The sequence below is a fragment of the Peromyscus californicus genome, unplaced genomic scaffold, assembly GCF_007827085.1.
Source record: "Peromyscus californicus insignis strain IS unplaced genomic scaffold, ASM782708v3 Scaffold_19__1_contigs__length_69161282, whole genome shotgun sequence".
Taxonomy (NCBI): domain Eukaryota; kingdom Metazoa; phylum Chordata; class Mammalia; order Rodentia; family Cricetidae; genus Peromyscus; species Peromyscus californicus.
The window spans coordinates 22,451,155-22,471,505 of NW_026294491.1; the positions used below are offsets into that span (position 1 = coordinate 22,451,155).

Genomic DNA, 20,351 nt, shown 5'->3' on the forward strand with positions numbered 1-20,351 from the left:
AGGAGGGACTTTAGACATTACCCTCTCTAAACTCCATCTAGAAAGGGAAGGCATCAAGGGTGGACCACTTTTTAAACTGAAATTTTAAATACAATAAACTAATATAATGAAAGAAGGCAGAGTTTGAACACAGATTCCTTGCATAAGTGGACAGTGCTTTCCCAGAAGGCATGGGCTATTACATGAGCATCTCAGACCAGGTGTAGGATTCCACTCTACAAATCATTGGACAAGGAGGCTCTAGAGGACCCCAGAACCACACGGTGGGCAGCAGTTCATGTAGAGATCCCTAAGTAGTCAAAACACTGAGGACAAATGAATGTGCTGACTTAGGTCAAGGCTCAGGGAACGTGGGGGAAGAAGGGCTTGAAGGACAGTGTGAGCCTGAGGATGGAAAAGAGTGCTGAAAGATGCTGTCTCCTGGACATGGCATGGCTGTTGTACTCCCAAACTCATTACAGCTGTGGTTACGTGACAGGTAGGACACAAGATCAAGTCAGCGAGATCAGTCAACATTCCAGCAGGAAGTGGTTGGGGGTGATAAAGGTATGAGGGGGATGTGTTAAGAGGTGTTCAGGGCAAGTAAGGGGGGAAATTGGGGTACATATGATCAAGATACAAGGTATACATGTATAAAATTGATAAAAATAAATAAAATATATTGCTAAAATGAAAAAAAAAGATAACGACGGTGAAATCCCCGTTGGAGACACAGCAGACAGTCAACAGCTACACATGTTTGGCTATTCCTTCTGCTGAGCTTAGAGCCACCCCTCCCATTAGATCTACCAGGCTGTACCATTACTTTCACAAAAGAAGAACACAGTAGAGATGCTCAGGCAATTTCTGGGTCTGAGCATTAAGAGAAAGGCTATTCCCATTTCCTGTTCCTTGCTTGCCTTTGTTGAGGCAGGATAGGAACAATGGGGAAAATGAAGGGCCCATGAGAGAAGAAAAGAGACTATCACTCCCTCAGTCTGGTTGAGGTCTCTTATGGCTGAAAGTTAAGGATTTCAACACAGCTGACTTCATCACCTAAAATGTCTATATTCCGCTTTCTGAGAAAAATCTCAAAATTCAAATCGTGAGCCATATTCATGATAAAAAAAATATATGTGCTGGCTAGGGAGATGGCTCTGTGCGTGAAACTCTTACTAAGGTAGAATGGAGAGCTAAGTTCAGAAGCCCAGAACCCACACAAAGCCAGAATGTAACCTCAGCACTCCTATGACAAGATGGGAGGTGGAGATACTATAATCCTCGCCTGGTGTGTACCTCTGCTGATCTATGTTTTCTCAGTACCATGTTATCATATGTAAATCTGTACAATGTGCTTCATAAACCGTTTTACCTTTACTAAAGGACAACTCAATAGGTAAAAATAAGTTGAGCTGGGCATTTGTTGTGCGTGACTTTTAACCCCTGCAGGCAGGAGACAGACAGAGGCAGATGGATCTCTATGAATTCAAGGCCAGCCTGGTCTACAAAGGGAATTCCGGGACAGCAAGAGCTATATGTAAGACATTGCTTCAACAAAGCAAGACAAAACAACATGAAGTATACCTGAGCTGGTAAAATAGCTCAAGAGTAAAGTTGTTTGCTGCCAAGTCTGAAGGCCTGAGTTCTAGCTCTGGGACACAAATGGTAGAAGAAGAGAACCGACTTTGACAAGGTGTTCTCTAACCTATACATGCATGAGCATGTCTCTACACATACCCACCCAACACAAATAGCTGTAATAAAAAATAAAATACCCAAATATTTTAATTACTCTTTTAAACTTAGCTATAGATTGCACCCTTTCAACAATGTAGCTTCAAGAGTCACAGAGACTATCTCTTGGGCTTTTAAAGACACTTTCATGCAGCTCTCTATCCTAAGAAGAGAGAAAGTTCACCTCTCCAATGTGTGATGTACCACTCTGTTTTTTCTTCTTAACCAACCCCACCTTGGCTTCCTACTGACTCACCGTAAGTTCTTTTCTATGGTATTAACCAAGACCCCCAACCTCACCTGGATAAAAATCACTGGAAAGACTTCCTCAGGCTATATGCCCAGTGATGTGTTTCATTCACCATTGCTGCTACTGTTTTGACCCTCTTAGAACTTGATACCTATTCTGCAAGAAGTTCAAGTCACATGGAAAAGCCATATTTGATCTCTATTCAACCATGCAGACCTCTCAGTTGGTAACTAGCATGCATGGGCACGGGCCATCTTGTGGGTCCAACTGGGACAAATAGTTGGTAGACTCTATCCAGCTAACATATGAGAATGACAAATTACTGAGAAATCCTAAACGAGAACTGCTTACCTTTGTGCTAATTAAAGATGAATGAGCGATTGTAACAAATAGTTGCTTTAAGCTAGTCAGTTTAGGAATTACTCTGCATAGTAAAAACTCGTTGAAACTGAAAGTGACTTAGACCAGAATGTCCCCATAACATCAGAATGGTATGGAAATACAGATACTACTACAGCTCTCCATAATCACTTTATTCTGTGTTAAGGGGATATTCAGATTTAAATAAAACCCATTCTCAGTCTCCCAATAGCTCATAATTCCAAAAGCATTTACTCTTTAATGCTCACATGGAATAGGGAATTCTCAAAATCCTTGAACATTTAAAACAAATTCTTAGAACTCTATCTGCATGATAGTGGACGATCATTTGGTTAAAATATTAAGGCAATATTCATAGGTGTTCTTGAAGGCAGCACTTTAGCAAAACCACATGAAAGGAAGCATTAGGAAAACTTACTTGAAGAAACTCTAGGTTAAAGTAAAGTAAAAATAACTTTTAAATGGGTAGAGTATTCAGAAATGTTAAAAATCTCCAAGAGAAGTTGTCCATAGAACTTTTTTTTTTTTTTTTTTTTTTTTTTTTTTGGTTTTTCGAGACAGGGTTTCTCCGTGTAGCTTTGCGTCTTTCCTGGAACTCGCTTTGGAGACCAGGCTGGCCTCGAACTCACAGAGATCCGCCTGGCTCTGCCTCCCGAGTGCTGGGATTAAAGGCGTGCGCCACCACCGCCCGGCAGTCCATAGAACTTTTAATAAAGTTGTTTGGGGAAATGACTAGAAAGACAGGGGATATTAAAGGATGTAGGAAGGAACAGGAACCATCATTCTGCAGTCCTGATGAAGTCTAGCCCTGGCTGACAGTTAAGGATTCTAGCACAATTAACTCTTGCTCTGGAGGCTGCCCACAGAGACAACCTTCCTTTTATATGGAGATTTTTCAAGCAAGAATATAAAACTATCTATTAACCACACTTAAGCCCTGAGTTAATTCATATTCATGCCTTTTGAATATGGCCAATACTACTTTACAATCTTACTGGGAAATCTCACAGACAGGAATATCAGCTCCATTTATGGTCAAAGCATTTCTGAACTGTCTTGTACAACCAATCCTAAACATGGCGCCTCAGGAACCACTCAATGATCTTTGAGTCCCTTACTCACTCTTTGAGATGTGACTCCAAAATAATACACGTGACTATTGTAAAAACATTTAAGAGGAATTCTCTTTTGAGTTGCCAACACCCACATGGGGATGCTTACTATCCTTTTAAACAACTCTATTAACTTTGAAGGTTAAATCTATTTTAAGAGCACTTCCTAATAAACTCCAACTATGCTCATAATGACTGGTCCAATCATTCTTTCCAACAGTGAAGTCATGTATCTAGGCTTCCCCTGAGTAGAGGTCTCTGAAAGAATTCTCAGGGCTACAGCACAAGCTGTGTCTCTGGCCTCACCCTCTGCCTCTTTACAGTTTCATCAATGTATTATTTTCTGGTAGGCAGCATAAAAACAAGGTTTTCATAGACAGATTAAACTGAGAAACTGGAATAAAAATATGCTATCTACAAAAACCAAACTTTACTTTCAAAGTATACCACACAAATATTTCTGCCCTCCCCCCATTATTTGGTGTGGCTTCAGCATAGAAACTCATTTTTAGACAGATGTTTTACAACTGTCAAGGGCTATGCTCAATTATGCATCTCTTTGTAAAAACCTGTCCCTGCTCTCCTTGAGAATCACTAATAAATACTTGAGGAAGGAACATGTGAAAGATGAAACAAAACTGTATCAACAGTAGATCACGGAATCTGTTCATTAAAAATCATAGACCTGAATTCAGCACTGACACTAACTAGACTGGTTTCGGTTTTACAACTTTATTTCCATAAAATGCGCATTGGAATAATAACACTTGCACTGTCTCATGGAGTTCCTGAAAAATTCAAAAGCAACGTCTAAGCCAGAGGTGGGCAGCTTGGGGAATGGCACGATCTGAGCAATCAAGTATTCGTCCATTTATTTTTCATTTTCTAGCTATAGGGACTAGAGTCAAGCAGGAGAGTTTACAGTAAAAATGCTAGCTACATTGGAATTTGTCCCATATATTTACATTAAACGTGTTTAAAAAAACTGTGTTACTATGATTCTAATTTGAGTTACGATTATTTTTCTCACATATTTTTTATGAGCAATTTAGGCAAAATAACCACATTTCACTTCAGAGCTCGTGACTATGTAGGAAGAGGTGGCAGTGAAATGTTTAATCACCAGTAGGAAATGGGCACAGAAGATCCTAATAAATAAATACTAGCCACTGTAACTGAGACAAATGGCTGAGCATGTTAGCATACCATTCTAATCTCAACACCTGGGAGACAGTGGCGGGTGGATCATGTGAATGTGAATGTAGGGGCAGCCTGGTCTACATAAAACATTCTAAACTAGTCAAGGTGACATAGGGAGACTCTGTTTCCAAAGACAAAAACTGGTATAGACACACTGCTAAGTGGTAGCCAAGAAAGAGCGCTGGCTTATGAACCTGGTAAAACATATATCCCCCTTCTAGTCTCTGGTTCCTGACCTTGTGAGTATTGTTGCCTTAAGAAATTCTTCCATTCAGGCTCTCTACTGAGCTGTGTTTTGATACCCATGATGTGACAGGTTCAACTCATTGACTTCTGAGAATCTCTTATCTACAACCCTTCATAATTCTATTAGCAATCTGCCATCCTGCTCTGAAAACCATGGGATCATGTGTCACATCTGCAGCTGCTAAGCAGAGGGAATTATGGTTTATCATGCCCCCTTCCCCTACACCACTATTCCTACTTAATTTTTCATGAGACTCTCAAAATCTGCACATTCTACTGTCTTGTTTTTTATGTAGTGTCACATTGTATGTTCTACAAAGCAGGAGGGAAACACCCATGAAACACAGGTAATAAAACACATGGCATGGAGTATTTGATAAATTAAAGCCAGAATGGTAAGAAAATATTTACCAGGACAGAACTATGTATTTAGCTTGTTCTTTTATATAGCACCAAGGAAATGGATATTTAAAATTTGAAACAACAGTGAGCACAATTTCACAGATCCTTATAAATAAATTGCTTCTTTTCAAGCCACTGAAGGGTGGCTTATACCATTTGACTCATATACCTCCATATTACCTAGGCCCAACTCTGTAGCATTTGTAATATGCTGCCAATTGCTTTTATATGAGTAGAAATCAACTGTAAATGGAGAAGGGAACCTTGTTTTCCTGGATTTGAAGTAGCTGCAGCTACAGCACACTTACCTCCACAAGTCTGCCTGTGTGCTCATGAAATATCGCAGCATATTCTTTGATTTCCTTGTCTCGGCCATTCTTAGCAGCTTCAATGAGAACCAGGAGTGGAACTGTTGTGTCCAAGAAAGAGTCTGATACATGATCTATAATAGCTTTGCGGAGCTGAGAAGAAGGAAAAAAAAAAAAGGCCTTTTATTGACAAGAAAAAGTTCATGTTATTTTCTGGTCAGGATCGCAGTGGTTCTAAAAGTTCATTTTACACATTTCTTAAGCAGTCCTGACAATCATAATATGTGGCACCGTGTGTAAACACCCTTTACAAGCAAAACAAGCCACATATTCAGGGATAAAAAATGAGGCAGCTGTAAATCCCTTGCTCCCAAAATCCACTCTTGTTTTTAATCATACTATATTTAGCACATAATTCAAATTATAAGTGGTAATTCAATATTTTTCCCTCAAGGAAATTACATGATTAGAAAGTCCAGCATGTGTACAAATAAAATGCACATATTGTATTTTAATAATTACAAAATTATAAAATACGTTCTACCTTATTGGAAAAACTGATGATACATTTTGATTATCTAAATTGTAGACTTCATGGTAATTAAACCAAGCGAGATCACAAGCTGCACCAGATGATAACAGATTAATAGAGCAACAAGAATAAATGAGTTTGATGTCCAATTTTCTCCATTTGCATTAATTGTTCTTGCCCTCACACCTTAAATTATTAAACAACTGTAACATTCTGCCACAATTAGTTCTTTTAAATTAAATTACATGGAAGCATATAAATGACTTCAGATAATCGCTGTACTCAGCAGAAATTTTCTGATATTTAAAAATGGCATTGAAAATTAATTTATTGTATTTCTAATACTGAGACTACAGGGATTACAATATTCTGATATTGTACTCTAAGAAACATCAACGGTTATGAAAGAGCCTTAAAGCTTTTAGATCAACCTGCTCATTTAGTTTAGTGACTTCTCTATAAATAAAAGGATAAGGATCAGATTAAAAAAAACCTTGTAATTTGACATCTGTGAGGGTTATATGTTAGGGTATTTTTAAAACCAGTTGACTGCTTAGTTTTAAATAGTGTAAGAATTTCTATTGGTATAGTTTCCAGGTCCAGAATAATAGAGCTTCATTTGTACAAAGCACTATCTTGCTGGGAATATAGCTCAGTGGCAGAGCACTTGCCTTCCGTGTGTGAAGCCATAGGTTCAATTCCCAGCACTTCAAAAAAAAATGCTGTCTTTCTATAATAATTACCAATGATAAATATGTAGGGACAATCAGCTTCTTGTACAAAAACACCTCCACTCATATTGGTAGAGCTAGCTGAGAAGCATTATGAAGTTTTCTAGCTCCCAATTACATCATAGACTGCAGGAAGGTCCTCAGTGAAACTTTCTGCTCACTATGAAGTAGGTTAAACCACTATGGCAACAAATAAATATTTACTGGGCATCTATGACAAGGTGTAGAAGGTGAGAGATCACAAGGCAAGGTGATGACCCTAAATGAGTGAGCAGTGTGTTTTTAGTTCATGAGGAATGGATCAGAGAAGTCAGGAGCACAGGCTAGAGTTACAGTTGGGAAGCACATGCTGTGTCCATTTTAGAAACAGAGGGGAGATGTATTGAGGGTCTCAAGAACAGGGAAGGGTTTGTAATGACAGCCCCCCACCCCATTCTTTTCTGGAACTTGTAACTTGGCTGTGAGAGATACCTCTTCACCAGAGTTCATCTATGGAGGTCAGAATATTGGAGTTTGCTCAAGCAAATAATACAGACAGAACCTTAATGACAGGCACACAGTGAGGAGACATTCAAGAGCACAATTGGGAACATCAGCATTGTAGACAGGTCCATGGAAGAGCAGGACTTAAGGAGGCTGAGAGGATGGCCAAAAATAAAGAGTACAAATTACAAGAACTGAAGGACAAACTTCAAATAAATCTCAATGTGGTGACTCTCCAAATATGTACATCTTACCCAACAGTTATCTTCACCATCACTGTGGACTCTTTTAGATACCTGACTCTATCCAATGAAACAAGTGTTTCTGAACAGCATCTCAAGAGCTAGGTATTCTGAGAAAGGTGAAGAGGAAAATGCATAAACACATATAATCTAGCACAGGAATGTGAGGCATTAAACACTGCAACAAAGGAAAACCAGGAGACTGAAATCTTATGTGTGTGTGTGTGTGTAGACATATATACATGTATGTATATGTATGTAGTACACACATACATACATATGCATATATATATATATATAAACTTTGAAAGAACTGAACTTATAAAACAGAGATTTGTTTATAGAGTTTGATCTCTAAGAAGGTTATGGGTGAACACAACAACTGCAAGCTTTATATAAAATTGGTTATAGAAATCCTACCGCTATTTCTTCAAGAGTGATTAGGGTACAAGAGAACAGAGATGCAGGGTATGAAATCTGATTTTTAGTTATTTGACTGTAAGATGAAGAAGCAAAATTTAATATTAGCTACCTTGAAATGCATGATTAAAAATAGGCTACTTTTCATAAATGGAAATGATATAGTCCCTGTCCACAACCAAACCTAAAATGTCACACTGCCTTCCTAGGGTTTTTCAAATGATATAATTTTTTTCATAAAATCTAGAGTCAGAGACTGTTGTCTCACATCGTAAGACATTTATTCTTTTTTAATCTCATGACAGAAGGAATTTGTCAGAAATTTGTGACATGTGGCCTGAAGCCTTTAAGAGCTGGCCATATTTTCTTCCAGAAAGCACTTTAACCCAGGCAAATAACAAACTGCGGAACTAAACATCCCAGAGTTCTCTCCAAACTCTCTGCCTGGCTCGTCCAATGCAAACCCTTTATCCGGATGCTCAGGACCAAGGTGAAAACTGACCTCAGAGGCCTTCAGTATTGCACTGCATATCTTCTAGATTAGTCTTCAATCTCAGCTCTTGCCATGGTGGGCCTCGATACTAGGTCCTCTGAAGACATCCTATGCATCTTCCTGTTATTCGGACTCAGCGCTCACTCTAAGTCTCTGTGAGGTACTCAGGTAATGCACAGCTGCAGCTTGCAAGATCTCGAGAGCTCACATCCCCAGGAACAACCATAAACAGTGGCAAGAGCTGCTAGATTTGGCTTCCACCATTGGCCAGACAACCTGAAGAGAAATTCTAATTCACAGAAGTCCTCAAGTCCCTGTTGCCTATAGCTGCAGCCTCCTGTGCATACCCTCTCCTTTCCGCCTCGCTTGGTATTTACAATATATACATATATTGGAACCACCTCCCAAAAACTCCCTGCACTGAAGTCTAGTACTAAGTGTCTGGTCTCGTGAACTAGATCCAATTAAAAACAGGTACCTTCCTCTGTTGGCAATGCCTGGTCATTCCCCTCTGATAGGTTCCATGTCTTCATATGCTAATCTTTGCAGATCATACTCTGTCACTTCTGCTTTGCACATCACTGAATGTAACTCTGTCAGGCCCTACATTTTGCTGACCATGAAAATGGGATTATTGTGGGATAAAACTAGCCAGGTGGCTAGGGACAAAATACAGAAAGTCTAGGATGTTCTGTTAAGCAATCTTCTTCATTTGTCTTGACAAATTCCTATGAGACATTCTCTTTATACCTTGTCTATACATGTATTAATTACGTAGACTGTAGCTTTTTTATTTCATGCTGTCTTCCTGTCCAGGGGCTTACTATATTTCTTTCACTTAGATGACATAAAAAAACATTCTAAACAAGACTCTAACATGTGAAGCCATAGTGATAAAATTTGAAGTTAGTGGGAAGCCAATAGGAGTTGTGGGGTATGAATTTTCAATAAATACTTGCTGTGGTCAAGCATGAATGATGTCGGAGCAGAGCCTATCTGAGGGGCTTTCTATCTTTTCTCACTATAGCTTAATAAAAGGCTTTGAGGCATCATTTTTTTTTATTTCCTGCTGATACAAGTGGTTTAGTATCTCAAATAAAATAATATATTTCTCTACAATTGAAACACAAAAGTGAAAGCCCCATGTGGAAACTGTAAGGAAGCCTACCAGATTTATCAAATGAAGGAAAAGAATAAATTGTGAGGGGAAGAAGCATACAAGGCAAAGAAAGTATTTCAGAAAAAATATTCCTCCTTTCAAAAATCAGAAAAACTCTATTTGTGTATACAGATGCCATTTTAATCTTAAGTAAGTGAGAAAAATATGCTTTGCACAACTCAGCTGATCAATAAGAACTAAATCAAGTAACAATTCAGTGTCTAGTCACTGTGCCAAGTTTGTGGGATGTGGTCTCATGAGAACTTAATATGTGGATGATGATTGGTACAAGAGCCGATAATAGCTTTCCAAGTGTTGTGTTTGAGCTGCCAATGTGAGAAGCAAAGATGCCTCTAGCCAGGCTATCAAACAACGAAATAATCAATCGGGGGCATGTGCTTCTTTTGTTTGCTGTTGTCAGAATTCTATTTTAATTGCTATAGTATATCATTACTTTAGCATCTATCAACCGTAATGTCTTCTCTTAGTAATATAAAGAAGGGAGACTTTTATCCCGCCTTTAGTAAAATTAAGTATGTCTCATTCTTCACAAGACAGCAGAAGTTGAATATATTTGGATGTTTTGATTTTTAATGAAGTAACAAGTATTTAAAAACGTTCTTCATTTATTGGGTATTCCAATAGATAAGTAATTAATTCTCAAGTAAATAGTAGGAGGCCAGGTGAAAGGATAAAGAAAAGTAAAGTTTTGAAAATTGTGTAAAAGAAATAATGAGGAAAAAAAATGGATGACAGTAAAATCAGTGCATATGGTTCTAGGGTTTTTGAAAATCAACAAGTCATTTTCCTTGTCCCCTGGTGTGGTGATTACTCACATGGGCTTTAGTTAAATTGTACCTAGGATGGAACCATGCCTGCTACCAAGTTTAGCAAATGGATACACTTGAGAATTGATATAACACTATAGCATTATTCCTTTTTTCAAGGATGAAGTCAATAACTCAAAGAATACACTTATTAGAAAGTTCTGCAAATATTCAGCAAATGAGAGATCTGATCATAATTATCATTAGAAACATTTACAATCCATTGGGAAGAAAATCCTCCCCAAGAGAAAGAACAAAATACAGGAAAAGAGGGCATGGTTATTGTGAAAGAAGTCCTCGTGTTTTTTTAAATATTTTTATTTTATAATTAATTTAATTTTACATATCAGCCACGGATTCCCCTGTCCTCCCTCCTCCCACCCCCCAGTCTTCCCCCACAATCCACCCCCCCATTCCCACCTCCTCCAAGGCAAGGTCTCCCCTGGGGATTCAGCCCAGCCTGGTAGATTCAGTTGAGGCAGGTTCATTCCCCTCCTCCCTGCATCAAGGCTGAGCAAAGTGTCTTAGCATAGGCCCTAGGTTCCAAAAAGCCAGCTCATGCACCAAGGACAGGTCCCGGTCCCCCTTCCTGGGGGTCTCCTAAACAGTTCAAGCTCATCAACTGTCTCACTTAACCAGAGGGCCTGGTCCAGTTCCATGGGTGCTCCTCAGCTATTGGTTCACAGTTCATGTGTTTCCACTAGTTTGGCTATTTGTCCCTGTGCTTTTTCCAATCATGGTCTCAATATCTCTTGCTCATATAACCCCTCCTCTCTCTCACCGGTTGGACTCATAGGTAGAGTCCTTATGTTTTTAAGTGCTCTCAGAAAATAATAGGAATTCCTGCTGGAGAAAAGAGCTCAGGTTTGCTGGAAGGAGTAGTTTCTGTATGATTTTGGAACTCAGGTAACTTAAGATAAGAAAGAGAAGGTCAGGAAGCAGAGAAGGGGCAGAGTGCAGGATGCCATGAGCCTTCTATCAGTACACTGAACACGATGAGCTTGCAATTGTGTGCTGAAGGAGGAGATGGACATTTGCTGAGAAGTTAGTAGATCCTTTTATCAGAGGTGGGTGGGTGTGTATCTCTGGTGAGGAGGAACTAAAGAGATTTAAAAAAAAACCCTAAAGAACAAAAATGTTGTGGTCAAGTCACAGAGAACGGAGAACTCCATGCCAAGATCTTTGACTCAATCCATAATAAAACAGGTGAGAAAGCCACAGAGAAAGAAAGGTGAAACAAAAATCTGACTATGTCATATGCTAGAACATTCCATCTTCATGCTCCACAATGTCAAATGGCTACTCTTTAGACATTCCTAAGAAATATATGGCTCCTCTTACAGACTCAATCATTCTCTGATCTAAAGCTAAGGCATTTCTGTTACTGATGAAAAAGTAACAGTTATGAAATGGATAAGGATGGATGAGCAAAAAGAGAGGTTCTTAGGACGTTTTACTAAAAATAAAACCAGTTCTAGAACAAGAGGTGATCATTAAATATTTCTAAGGCAGTTTAAGAGCAGGGCTTTGCTTTTGTGAGAAAAGAGCATATGTAAGGTGCTTAGAATAAACTCTTCAATGTTGAAAGCATAAAAAGACGTAGAGATTACTCATTTCACTGTTTCGACTTTTTTTTTTCTGAGACACAGTGTCATGTATTCCAGGCTGGTTTTAAACTTGTTTATAGCAGAGGATAATCTTGTGTGTCTGATCATTTTGCCTCTTTATCCTGAGTGTTGATTTGACAGATAAGTACCACCATGTCCAGTTTATGAGGAATTGATACCAGAGCTACAAGCATGCCAAGAAAGCACTCAATGAACAGTTACATTCCCAGACCTCCAGTATATACACAAACTATATACCCAAAATATAGACCTCACAGTGGGAAATGAAGTCATCTTGGGTGTGGGGAAAGAGTAGTTGGATAATGAGAATCGGAGCAACTGAGAGTAGCCCTGAAGATCACGGTGTCTCCAAAGAGTCCACTTCATTTCATGTCTTCACACACACACACACACACACACACACACACACACACACACACACACACACACACACACGTGCTGTTTCTCCAAATGAAAAAGAGCTCCTGCTTGGTCCTTCATTTATAGTGAATTTTATGGCTGTGTTGAACCTGTACAATGCAGAAGAAATTCTGCTCTTCAACTTTGGATCTCAACATTCACCCTGAGCCTTGACATGGTTGTTGGTTTGCTGCCGCTATCACAAGTAAAGACCATGTGGAAAGAGCCCTGATGGTCCCCAGTGGTGGCTCCTTGGGATCACAATGGCTCCTATTTATGGTGGTTCGAGAAAGAAGAAACCAAAGCCATGCTCCAGAGCACAGCTGTTCTCTACAAACTGAAATGACTAGGAGGAAGTATTAGCTGCCCTGATGTGGCAGTCTGGATCTCACCAATGACAGTGAGAAGACAAATCATGCCTGATTGCAAGATAAAATATAGGACACCTGGGAATATTTTAATTTGAAATAAACACTTCAATTTTTAAACACTTTTTAAAAAAATGAAAGTATGTCCCATGCCACATTTGGAACATAATTATGTTAAGACATATTTGTTGCTAACCTAAAATTCAAACTTAACTGGGCATGTTAAGTTTGATTTGCTATATCTTCTAATTCAATGTGTAAGAAATTGCTTTTTTCTGAAGTCCTTGAGAAAAATAATAACTGTTAAGGCTGGGGAGGTATGAATGTAGATTAGCATTTTATGCGTGGATTTGCTGGTGGCAAAGTAGATGGAAGAGACAGGGACAAGAAATACTGTGGTTGACAGTCATAGAAATAGTTCTTCTAAACCCTGAGAAGAGCAGGAGGGGTAGGAGTTCTGAAGCAGAGCTGGGAGGGGGAGCATGTAGCTGAGCTGGTAAGTGTTTGCTAAGCATGCAGAAAGATCTAGCTTCATACCTAATACCTCAGAAAAAAATAACCTAGCATGGTGGTGTATCCCTGTGACCCCAGCCCTCGACACTTGGGACGTCAGACGTTTGAGGCCAGCATGGAATACAGCAGACTCTGTATCAATACAGGGGTGGGAAAAAAATCCTAGAGAAGACAGAAAATAAAAATCATACAAGAATGAAGAAGGCCAACTCTGAGGGTCCACATTCCTGGGTCCTTGTCTAGGTCTTGACTCAATGCTCCTTGCTCCTTAGTCCCTGACCGCACTGTCTGGCTTTCTCATCAGTGTCCCAAAGGGGCTGTGCTGGTATACTCTTTTGACTTTTACATCCCATAATTCTAACAGCTGACAGCAGAAAGAGAATTCACATCAAGGCCCTAACGCTGAGAAAACATGATTTTCACAGAATTGAAAATTCTGCTGTGACACAACCTCACTATCTGGGGATCCTTATTATTCTGTATATGGATCGACTTTTGAATTAAAATATGGCCCACATTTCTCTAATTCTTCCCAGCCATTTCTCTAACTCTTTCCCTTTAACTGAGATAATGTATAGCATTAAAAGCTTCTGGTTAAAAGCCTTTCCCCCTGCTTTTATGAGTTAATGGTGACCATGTTATAGCTGTCCATAAGAGAAAAATGGTAATTAACAGTGAAAAGAAGTAGGAAGCAAAGGCCTTGGAAATTGGCTAAGTTTCTAAGCGGGGAGGGGAATTAATTTGTGTCCTAACACTGGACTTCTCAACTGCTTAGTAAAATCCTTTCTGATCCTCTGATGCTGGTGTCTATGACCAATAGAGTACCTCAAGAGAAACTATCTTCTGAAGCACCCACAAATCATGAAGAGAAAAAAAAACCTGAAACTACTAGATGCTCTCTGCATTAGGACAAGAAATTCGGGGTGTACTTGTCTCAGTTCACTGTTGCTGTTACAGGAAGTTATGACCAACACAAGTGGAAGAGGGCAGGGTTTGTCAGGTTTACACCTCCTCATCACTGTTGATTGTTGAAGGACATCAGGACAGGGACTCGAACAGGGCAGGAACCTGGAGGCAGGAGCTGATGCAGAGCTGTGGAGGGATGCTGCTTACCAGCTTGCTCAACCTATATTCTTAGTGAACCCATGACCACCGGCCCAAGGGTGGCACCACCCACAATAGACTGGACTCTCCCTCACTGATCATTAAGAAAAGGACCTATAGGCTTCCTGACAATGCAATCTTCTGCAGGCAAGCCATCTCTCCAGTGCAGCAATATGTATGCACTTAATATCCAAAGCCCCATTTCACATTGTTAATTGCATTTCACAGATTCAGAGATGGCCATGAGAGATGGACTCTATGCCCGAGAACTCCTGTCAGATGAGGACAGAGCCAAGATTCAATTGTAATTCTACATGACATTACGGCGCATACTTTTTCTTCTATCTATTTGCTGCAGAACATTGAGGCACGTAAATGTGGAGAGGATAAGCTTTGCTTTTGGGTTTCCTCTTCTATAATTTTAAAAGGCCAAAAACAACACACAGGACAGCAATGAATGACGCTTCTTTTGCTTCTTATTTCTGCCCAGTGCCTCCCTTTCCTCTCACCTGTCTGCGGAGGTCTCTCGTCTTCTTGCTCATGTTGTCTATGGCGGCATTCAGGGTATTACTCTTCTCTGCTTTTCCAGTCTGCAAGGAAGCACAACACTGACATAAGCAATGCTACCAAATTACTCTTTATCACTTAGCAATTTGCTTTCGAAATTTCCTGAAAATAACAGCTTGAAAAATTCAAGAATAGTTTTCAAAACTGCTATGACAGTGCATATGATTCATGAGCACTTCACTGAAACACTAAGTAGCACAGCGATTAAAGCGCACATTATTTTCTTCTTTGAGCGTCTGTAATATTTCTGATACAGGGGTTTGATCGTATTCAATGTGGCAGCAGGCAGAGCATTGTCTCCACCAAACTCTGATCTTCATTCTTAACAAGTCAACTCCTTAACCGTTAAGCATGCAATTAGCTTAAAAGCATTAGATGCCCAATTTGTCAACTTCCGTGGGAGTTTCTGAAGTCATTTTCTTGGTGTATTGTGTAAGTTATGCAGAGCCATATTGGAGTTTTGCTAAACACTAAATAAAATATGCAGTGCAAATTCATACAATTTGAAAAGTTGACCACAATTTTAGCTGACAATATTCCAAGAACAAATTGTTTTAAGTGCGAACTGGATGCTGCTTTTGGCTCCTTAAGATAATTTGTGCAACACGTTTTCATTCTGTAAGCAGCACAGTTCTCTCTGTTACATCCTTTAACCTAAGAGCTTGGACTTTTTCACACATGCAGAGTCACCTTGGTTGACATTTGCTACATATTATTGTTGTGGGAGACAACTGGGTTGAATCTAATCATACTTTCTCAGTGATACCTCCCAGAAAAAGAGATTGGAAAAAAAAATCATTATGTGTTTTACCTCTAACAAAATTGCTGCTGCTCTTAAATTAATAAACTGCATAGGGCTCTGAAAGGAGACTTTGAAAATCAGCAGCTGGTCATTGAACTGCTAGAATGGACCCCATGGAAAGAGACATGAAGCGCAGCACGGACGAGGCAGCACATCAAACACTCTCTCCCTAGACCAAACTCACAGAAAAACCGATGCCATCCAATAGAACAATGTCTTAACAACAACAAAATCAAGATTATCTATTGTACAGAACAGATGTACCTGATTCTCCTGGTGCCCTGCCATCTTCTCAAATACTACTCTCTGAAGTGCCGCAGTCGTAAGGCTTTCTATCCCTTTCCCCAGTTCTTACACATAGGCACCTGTTAAAATCCTTGCTGTTCCTCAGTGGTTTCCAAAAGAATTCCCTCAATGTATAGCTCCTCTTGAAACAATTCCCATGATCACAGTGAACTCTTACCTCTCCTTGTTACATTGGTGTTTTCCAACAGGCTCATTTCATCTCTATGCCTTCACAGCACCCTTACACTAATTACTTGTAAGGGAGTTATTGAACCGGTTTGATGAGTACATAAATTAACAACTTCATTCAAAGTGCAACATGGTTTAATTAGGGTTCCATAACAAGCCACAGAGGTAGTGATAAACTTGGAGTTTACCAATCAGCCAGAAGACACAACCAAATTACTCTTTAGCAATTGCTGGTACCCACTAAACTACAACACATAGATGGCCAAAAATAGCCATCACTTGAAAGCATGCAATACTCTGCAAGATGCTTGGTATCCATGGTCATATATCTGCTAGATTGTACTAATAGACACGGACAATGCCTAAGGAACAACAGCAGAGATCATCTGCTGGCCTTTGCATGTACACACGTGTGCATCATCATAAACACACATGTGCACACACAAATAAAAATAAGAGATTTTAATTAATTTTAAAATATATAAAATGTGCACATGATAGAAACTGTCCATAGTAAAAGAAGAGGGGAATGAAGGAAAGCATAGTGGGATATATTTGTGTTGGTTCATTTAACGGAGGGGAAAAAAAAGGTCTCAATACCAAAGTGATGATGAAGAATGTATTCAAATGAAACTTGTGATTACTTTAACAGCTCTACTTAAGCAGTCTTTATATTAGCAACAGAAAATTATGAATCATTAAGTCAGGGCTACAAAAAGCAATGGTATACACAGATCTACAATGGGCTTAAATGCAGTTTCTAATTTTACCTAAAGAGCCTAGCCTCTATTCTCTAGCCTTGTGCATTATTAGCTCTTGGTTATGTCTTTTTCCATTTCATGAAGGTAGCGATCACCCCACATGGGCAGGAGTTAGGACAGAGATCCCCACGCCCTCTCACCCCCTGCCCTGGCATAAGGAATTATATGAGAGATTCCTGTTGTGTTGGCTGTAAAAAAAAAAAAAAAAAAAAAAAAAACCTCACCAGCTTCTGTGCTGTGATTCATCAGAACAAGTAAAAGATGTCAGCCTGCCTAGACCTAGCAGCAGACACACACAAAGCTTTAATAAAGGGTGACGGGAGGTGACAGCATGAGAAGATTCAATAAGGACTTTAAAGATAATTTCCTAATTTCCACCCAGAGCTTAACCCTAGTTTAAAATATTTCATTGGGTCAAAGGCACTTTGTTCCCTGGGTAGTAATAAATAGACCCCAATGCTACAGGAATTATTAAATTTTCTTTTTTATTCCCTCCTTTTATCTCCCATCCCCAATACCTTTCTTCTTTCTCACCCCCAGGTTTTTATTGGGTTCTTGCTCTATTTATCCAGATTTATTTGGCTTCAGTTGAGCCATTTTATACCTCTTTATTCCTTTTGCATGGCATAAAAATAAATAAAGCAAGGAGCAATAGCCCTGTCCTGCTTAAAAGCACCTCATTCCTTCTGTTTTCAAAGCCTTAACAAATCATCAAGCAATGAGCTAGGGCTAAAGGCAAGTCCTGTGTTCTGAGATGAGAGATGGATAGGGCAGGATATTAAAACACAACCATAGATAACAGTCAGGGCCTGCCTATCACTAAGTGCTCAGAAGAAAAGAAGCCCCTTTAGAGAACCCTTGACAGGATCCATCATTAAGTCAGCACAGCCCTGCTAATGGAAAAGGAATGACTTTCAGAGAGCATCAGGGAGAGAGACACTGGGAAATATGGTAAGGATCAGCACTGTATAGAGAAAAACCACACTCATTCTCATCGTTCAATGAACTTGCCATAAGGAAAGGCTTTGTTGAAGAAGACAGTCTTGAACATGATTTTATTCAGTAAAACATCGTTAGAATCACTTTGTGCCTTATATAGTCTCAATGTCATCCAAGCTTGTGCCTGTATATAGTCTTAACCAAGAACCTTTCCATCAATGCTCTATTTCACTAACTATAGCTAATTATCGTATGATTCTGGTACAGTTGTCTACACCTTTGGAAACAAGCACATGAATTAACCCTCTTTGATTTGCCCCAACCTGAGTGTACCTGTTTCCTACAAGGGACTCAGCCTGGGAGAACTTTCTAACACTACATTATTCAATGAGTAATAGCCATTTATCATACATAATCATTTTAACTTAAATATAAACTTAAATTATACAATATTAAAATTTCATCCCCTTGGTGTCTCCACTTAAAGTATTAAAATTTTTGTGTGTTTGGTGGCTGCTATACTGAACACCATGCATATGGAACATGTTCCTTATCACAGAAGGATTTTCAGAAGAGTGTTGTGTTAAATACTTACTTCTTGGTTGCATACAAGTAATCTTGAAATGACAATCCAATATACTAGAGAGCAACCAGGCAGTAAAGCAAACTGTCAATCCTCAAGCGACTTAGCCTGAGTAGAGAAAGCTGAGATTTAATTACATCTGCTCTTTGCTTTAAAATTCTTCCCTCCGTCCCCATTGCTGCTGAAATTCAGAACAAATCTGGGATCTTGGTGTCTAAGGCCTTACAAGGACTTAATCTTGGATTTACTCCTAACAAATGATGAGACTTCTTTATGAGTCCTTTGTTCTAGAGAGTGCAATCACAACTCTGAAGTGCCGCTTACAAGAAATTCTTTCACTTCTTAACCTCCTGCTTTTCTCAGTATGGACATCTTTCAAGTTATAGCTCAATTAATACATTTTAAGGAGAATGTTGGGGGATCTTTTCAGCTGGCGTTAGTCATTGTCTTCCATCATCCTTTCTTACACTTCTTGGACTTTTTAAATAGAATTTGGTTTAATAAACAGACTAAAGTAATCAATAAATCTTTATGATCTGTTCTGTGATGGGCACTGCATAAGGGCCAGCAATACCTTCAACACCATGTCTGCCTCAGCAGAAGACATAAACACAGACACAGCATTTGATAGAAACATCTAAGACAATCTAGAGATTAATTGGATAGCACTCTCATTAAGCCGAGGGGAAGGAAGGATGCCCAAGGAAGCGATAAATGAGTACTGAAGAATATTTGGGAGTCAGGCAAGTAAAGATAAGAGCAAAGGACATGGGGAGGGGACGGGCAGCTTGAGCCAAGGCCAGGATCTTAAGGAATATTTGACAACTAGCATAAAAAGTGTGAAGCTTGACCTGTTGGCCTTTGCCACACTAAGAAATGAAATTGGTCCTACAGACAACTGAGAGTCATACAATTTAATCAAGTGAGTGAAACGGTCAGGCCATTATATCAAAGGGGCTGGAGTCTGCACAGTGGATTTGAGGACATCGGAACACAGGCAGAATTAGAATTAGATGGTCACGGCCAAGGACTCTAAGAGGGATGAGATGTGTTGAAATGAATCCAGTGATGGTCAGGATAAAGGAAAGTGATGAACTCGGGGCTCTGTTTGAGTAAACGAGGTAGGATAGGGACTGGCAGCTGCTGGCAGGTGAGAGGAAGACAGCAATCCATGCTGCTATGCAGTGATGAGTGACTGGTGATGGGGCTATGAACTGAGATGCTCAGTTAAAGAGGAGATGTTGGTCAGCACAAGGATGTTCATTTTGATAACAAGAATTGGGTCGCTGCTTACTTGGATGCATCACTCACAGAGCCATTTTTATCCCCCAGGTTTGGAACTTTCCTGCACATATTTTGATGCTCATATCATAAACAATGTTTGCATATCGTAAGTGTTCCAAAGTTTTTCATTGAATAATACAGAAGTAAAGCAATCCATTGTCAACAAATCCCATAATATTGTTGTGCTTCAGTTTCCAAACATGAATGTTTGCCCCTAAACATCCTTATATTCCTTTATGGTTTTCAAAGTCTGTGATAGGACTACATTTTTTTCCCAAAAATTACAGAAGAGTATGCTTTTAGTTAAACAATTTCTTGTACAAACAATCACTGAAACTGTGTTGAAACGTCTAACATAAACTTGAAACAGCACAAATGAAATTAGGCATTTGAACATGGTAGTCATGAGGCCCACCCCTAAAAACAATGA

At 39.3% G+C, this 20,351-nt stretch overlaps 1 protein-coding gene across 2 annotated transcripts in view; it reads right to left on the bottom strand.

Moving 5' to 3' along the window:
- The window catches only part of Ctnna3 (catenin alpha 3), a 1,464,870-nt gene that overhangs the window by 704,791 nt on the left and 739,728 nt on the right, over positions 1–20,351 (bottom strand). For both annotated transcript variants that reach the window (XM_052744818.1, XM_052744817.1), the window contains exons 8-9: positions 15,021–15,101; positions 5,613–5,765 (exon numbers count right to left, since the gene is read on the bottom strand). In XM_052744818.1, coding sequence (XP_052600778.1) covers positions 5,613–5,765; positions 15,021–15,101 — 234 coding nt within the window. The remainder of the gene's footprint in view (positions 1–5,612; positions 5,766–15,020; positions 15,102–20,351) is intronic.